Below are 5679 nucleotides of genomic sequence, written 5' to 3'. Positions count from 1 at the left end.
TCCATCCCCTCCACCTCCAACACCTCCATCCCCTCCACCTCCAACACTTCCATCACCATCACTTCCAACACTTCCACCATCACTACACCTCCAACACCATCATCACTTCCGCCATTATCACTACCATGTCTACCTCCAACACCACCATCTACTGCTTCTACCTCTGACTCCACCATCACCTTCACCACCGCCTCCATCATCACCACCATCCTCATCCTCATCTTCCCTACTCTCTCTGGCACCACCATCACTGGCCCCTCGATCCCCATCCTAGCCCCTCTTGACTATCTCGGTTTCCTCACGAGTTCCCCCAACCCTCTGTCCCATTAGCTCCATCTCCCCACCACCACTCCCACTATCATCCCACCCTAGAGCCCTCACTAACACCATTTTGGAGAGCAGCCTCTTCTAAGACCTCCAGGCTAAGTGCTCTGAAGCTGGACCGTATGGCAGAGGCTAGGGCCTCTGAACAGTCCCTTCCCCTCCCTGCTTGCTCAGTGGAATTCTGTTTTAGCACGACCAGCCCTTTTTGGGGTCACCTGACATGTGCTGAGCCTCTGTCTCACCTCTCAGGAGTCCCGGCCCTCCTGGTGCTGTTCCTTCTTGTTGTCAAGAGCTCAGTGTATGGACCCCACACAATTCCACTCTCCGACAGCCAGGGAAATGGCACGGGCTTCCGGAACATGTCCATGTGAGTGCTCTCAGGGCTGTGGCAGGCTCCCTGGCTCTGGCAGAAGGGCCCAGGGGCTCTGAACAGGGTGTCCTTGTAGGAAGGGCCCTGGCTGTGGGGCAAGGAGGGGGCCATGGCTCAGAGAAGGGGTGGTTGCCAGGGTGCTTTGCCATACCCCTTCTGCTGGATCCCCTGCAGAGGTAGGCTCTTGTTCTAGGCTGGCTACATCTAGGGGGCCCTGGCATGAACTCTGGTGCCTGCTCATGGGCCTCCAAGGCCAGGGCAGCAGCACCTCTGCCTCCCGGCGGAGCACAGAGGTCGGCCCAGCGCCCCCTCCTGCTCTCCGACCTTGAGCAGGGAGCTCAGCCTGCGCCGGACTCTGCCCTCCCTTCCCCGCACCTTGCTGTGCTCGCTCAGGCTTCCGCTGCTCCCGACCTGTGGCTGGCATAACACTGCCAGCCCTCAGACCCTCCTAGTCAGAGAGAGTGCTGCGGGGCCTGGGACATCCCAGGGACAGGGCTCGGCTTGTGTGTGCGCATCGGGCAGCCTGGGGGGTCTGCACCACAGACTCGGCTGCCTCTTCCTGTGCCCGAAGACATTTATCTTTTTCTTGTTACGAAGGTTCTCATAGCCAACATAGGGAGAATAGCTGAACGAACCCCTGCAGACCCATCTCCTGTTTAAACCTCGCAGCGAGGAGGAGGTCCTGTTGTTAGCCTCTGTTTACGGTTAGGGAAACTGAGGCACGGGCAGCTGAAGAACCCCACCCAAGGAAACCCAGGTGGTCCATGGCAGAGCTGGGACTTGGCCACAGGCAGGCTGGCTCCAGAGCCTGGCCCCCCCACTGCCCCTCCCAGCCTCCAGGAAGCGAGGCGGTTTGGGGTTCGTTCCTCTCACTGTGGGAGTCAGGCTGCTTTCTCAGAGGAGGTGTGACTTCGGGCTCCTTAACCGTGTAGTTTTTATATACCGCGTGCCAGGAGCTGGAGGACTGGGGAGGGGGCCAGGAAGCACGGTGTTGCTGGGCTGTCACGGAGTACCCCACTCTAAGAACCCGCTTCTCTGAGTCTCCCTCCCTCTCCCTCTCCCCCAGGGTTTTGTGACTTTTATTCTCCTGCATTTAAAAAGCCCTTAGGACGTCTGTTCGTGTTCCTGAACACAGACAGCACTAACCAAACCCTTGAAAGGAACTCCAATGCCCCCCTCCCCCCGGCAGGACAGCGGTTAATAAGTTGCGACAGAGCCACGCCTGCGGATGGTTACGTAGCAGTGAAAAGGAGTGATCCATGAGCACACTCAGCCCCTTGGATAAATCCCCCAAATAATGGTCAAGGGAGGCAGGAGCTCACGGCGGGGGCCCGAGCAGGGGGCTGTGACGGGCACAGGCTCTGGCCTCGGAGCGTGGGGTTTCAGGTCCCACCTTTGCCTCTGACTAGTGGGTGCTCCCGAGCCTCAGTTTCCTCCTCTGCAGGGCAGGTATGACTATGCACCTGCCTCGTAGGGTCCTCATGAGGAGCGAATGGGCTCATCCGCGGAAAGCATATGACACGGTGCCTGACTGGGTGTCTTGGGGACACAAAGGGCGTGAAGACCTCGGGGAGGGTCTAGGAGCAGGGCTGGGGCCACTGCCAGGCCTCTGCTCTTTCCTCGGCCCTTGATGGCGTCTTCCTGCTCGCTCTCCTCCTCAGTCCGCACCCCTGCACCAAGCCGCCCCAAGCTGCCACAGCTGTTCACGGCTCGGAGCGTAGAGTGTGGGCCCCTTCTAGGTGGGGAGGGGTCCTGGGGTAGGGCGCCCATTGCACAGAGATGGTGGTGAGATGGTATTGACCTTGCGGTGGCTGGGAGGAGAAGTTTCCAGGGAAGAGGGCCCCGGGGCCATGGATCTGAAAGAGTATTGGACAAGTGGGCAGCTGGGGGGGCCATGGAAGGGGAGAGAGGCAGGACGGAGAAGGGAGGAGAGGAAGAGTTTTCAGGTGGGTAAAGGCATGAGAGCCCCATGTGGCTGGAAAGGAGAACATGGGGGGCTCCAGGCCAGGGGCCGAGGTGGCAAGGTGGGCCCTAACACGGTGGCCTGGCTGGAAAGCCGGGCCCAGAACTTCACCACACGTGTGGTCAGACAAGAAACAATGGGTTTGGGCTGGGAGACGGGACCAGGTTCAGGAGCCCGTCCATGGGCCCAGAGACCGGGGTCTCCCCACCCACCTCCCTGCCCCCCGCCCCCCCGGCCTGGGGAGCCACGCCAACCCCGGCACTTCACCCCTCCCTGCAGATGCTGGGTACGGAACCCCTGGGTGCACAACATCTTGGTCATGGGCTACGGTGGCCTCACGTCCCTCTTTAACCTGGTGGTGCTGGTCTGGGCGCTGCGGGTCTTGCATCGGCTACGGGCCCGGGACAAGGTGCTGAACACGCGGGCCTGCCGGGACAGCTTCACGGTGCTGGGCCTCACCGTGCTGCTGGGCACCACTTGGACCTTGGCTTTCTTTTCCTTTGGCGTCTTCCTGCTGCCCCAGCTCTTCCTCTTCACCACCTTCAACTCACTCTACGGTAGGGCCCGCGGGAGGCGTGCAGGAAGCCCTGGGGGTGGTGTTCGGCCGGTCAAATGTTGACTGCTCAAGGCTTCAGGTCAAGGGGGCGAGTCAGGGGCTGAAATCGAGCCCCCGCTGCCGCTCCGCTCCCCGCCGAGCTGGTTTGGGGCTCCTTCTGTCCACAGGAAGGGGCATGTCCTCCTAATTTGCACAAAGGCGCCCTCTGGCCTCCTGACAACTGGTCGTCCAGCTTCTATGCTCTGCCCCTCCTGGCTTCCAACAGTGAGGGACTCTGAGAATTACTCCTGGGCTTTAGGGAAGCCCAGCTCAGCCCCACTGAGGAAGCCCCTGGATTCTGGGTGAGGCCCCACATCGCTCCTTCCAGTCTCCCACTGACCCATTTTTCGCTTGCAGGTTTCTTCCTCTTCCTGTGGTTCTGCTCCCACAGGTGTCGCTCCGAGGCAGAGGTGGAGGCAGAGATGGAGGCGTTCAGCTCCTCCCAGACGATGCTGTAGGCTGGGCCTCCTCGCCCAGAAGCTGTGGCCTCTCAGGCCGCCTGCAGCCCGAGACTCCGGCCTCCCCCAGAGAAGGTGGCAGGCCAGCTGCTGGGCACCAGAGGCCACTGCGGCCTCCAGGGAGGCTTCTCAACCTCCACGGCTTCCCCAGGCCCAGAGCGCTGGGTGTTGCTCTGCCTCCCCTCGCTTCCTGGGGATAGGAGGGCAGAGCCTCTTTCCCCTCCACCTGAGCCAGCTGGGCCCGGGGCCTGGCCATATGATAATTGGGTAGGTTTGAATTGCCCCTGGTAGGTGTGAGGGTATGGAGTCCAAACCCAAGCTCAGGCTCCCGTTGTAGAGAATCACCATCGCCCTTGACCTCTCTGTCCGGCCCAGAGGGAGAAGGCTCCTGCAGCCACCTCCATTCCCAGGCTGCACACCAGGGGGAGCTCTGGGCCCGTGCTCGGAAGTCATTGGCTCCCAAATCCGATCTGGAAATACTGTCACCTGTCCGGGGACGTGACACCAGAGGGAGGGGCCCTGCTTCCAGGACTGCTCCTGCTGAGTGACTGAAGAGAGGATTCCCGCCCTGTTTACACAGCCACTTCTCTCTTCCCGATGCAGCTGTTCGCTCTGGCTCTTGGGGTCTTGGGCATATGGGGCACTAGAATGGGTGGGCGCAGGGAGGCTCTCAGGGCCCCGCTCCAGGCCGCCAGACAGGTAATAATGACTTTGGATGGCACGGTGAGGGTACTGGAGCCGGATCCCTTTTCTCCTGGGGGGATCCTCTGCCCTCTGTTCATTCCCTGATGCAGAGAGCCCTTTGCCCGCTGGTGAGGGCCGGAGGCTCTGGAGCTGGACTGCCTGGGCTCAAATGGCCTTGCCACTTGCTAGCTATGTGACTGTGGACAAGCCACTCAAGCCTTCTGTGCCTTAGTCTTCCCATCTGTAAAATAGGGGCAGTCGTGGTGCCTATTTTGAAGACGAAAAAAAGAATCCAAAGAAAGAGGCTTAGCAAGTAGAAAGTGCTCAATAAATAATTATTATTGTTATCATTCGTATTTTTGCTATTATTTTTAACAGAGTCGACTGAGAGGGCAAGCCATCTAAAGTCCAGGGCTGGGTCTGCTCAACCCGACAGGCCCAGCTCCTCGCTAGGTACGGCCTGCTGTCCCTCAGCTCTGTCACCTCCTCTCCCACTTTCCCTAGAGTGGCCTCTGCTCTGACTCCAGACAGAGTGTCCCCCCACCTTTTTCAGGGTGATGAGAGTCCCCATCCAAGCCCCCCTGTCCTGGTCAAGCCCTGTCCTGAGCGGTACCAGGCTCCTTGGGCCGTGGGGGGGCTCCCACACCAATGGGGTGCAGGGGGATCATGGGAAGTCCCAGCCCCTGTCTTGAGCAGCTCCAGGAAGTGGTGACCCAGCTGGGCCTTGCTTGTGACTTGGCCCACCCCACTGGTTCAGGCCCAGCTTCTTAGACTCTACCAAGCCCAGGGCCACCAAAGGGAGGATGTGGCCACAGTAACAAGGGATGGTTCTGGTAGTTCCAGGAAATGGGGCCAGGCTTGTGGCCCTGAGCATCATGGGGGTCCGGGCTCTAGGCAGGGTTCACTTCCCAGAAATGCCCCACCGGGTACGGGGGGGCAGGGATGGGGGAGACCTGCTGGGACTCCCTGCCCTCTCGTCACTCCCAGCAGGGTCCTGGCCTGGCCTAGCCTGGGCACCGGGCACTGGGCCCAGTTCTTGGGGGGCTTCCAGACCAGTGGGAAGATGGAACGGGTAGGAGGACAAATGGACGCCAGGGGGGCCACGTACTAGAGGTTTCTGGGTTGTTTGGTTGCTGCTATATCAGAAAGGCCTAGTGTGTGCATGTGATGGGGTGGGGGTTGGAAGCAGGGTTGCCAGTGAAAATACAGAATGCTAAATTTGGAAGACATATACTAAAAAATTATTCATTGTTTATCTGAAATTCAAATTTAGCTGGGCATCCTA

The 5679-nt window shown here is 59.9% G+C and overlaps 1 protein-coding gene across 2 annotated transcripts in view; it reads left to right on the top strand.

Moving 5' to 3' along the window:
- Window positions 1-3975, top strand: part of ADGRG5 (adhesion G protein-coupled receptor G5) — a 16514-nt gene extending 12539 nt beyond the window's left edge. For both annotated transcript variants that reach the window (XM_035025124.1, XM_035025125.1), the window contains 3 exons: window positions 574-691; window positions 2937-3214; window positions 3610-3975. In XM_035025124.1, coding sequence (XP_034881015.1) covers window positions 574-691; window positions 2937-3214; window positions 3610-3710 — 497 coding nt within the window. In that variant the 3' untranslated portion in view covers window positions 3711-3975. The remainder of the gene's footprint in view (window positions 1-573; window positions 692-2936; window positions 3215-3609) is intronic.
- The last annotated feature ends 1704 nt before the right edge of the window (window positions 3976-5679 follow it).

This window comes from Mirounga leonina, unplaced genomic scaffold (assembly GCF_011800145.1).
Source record: "Mirounga leonina isolate KUSES-001 unplaced genomic scaffold, KU_Mleo_1.0 Mir_180, whole genome shotgun sequence".
NCBI classification, from domain to species: domain Eukaryota; kingdom Metazoa; phylum Chordata; class Mammalia; order Carnivora; family Phocidae; genus Mirounga; species Mirounga leonina.
The sequence above is the reverse complement of the archived record's forward strand: the minus strand, read 5'-3'. Positions and strand labels throughout refer to the sequence as shown.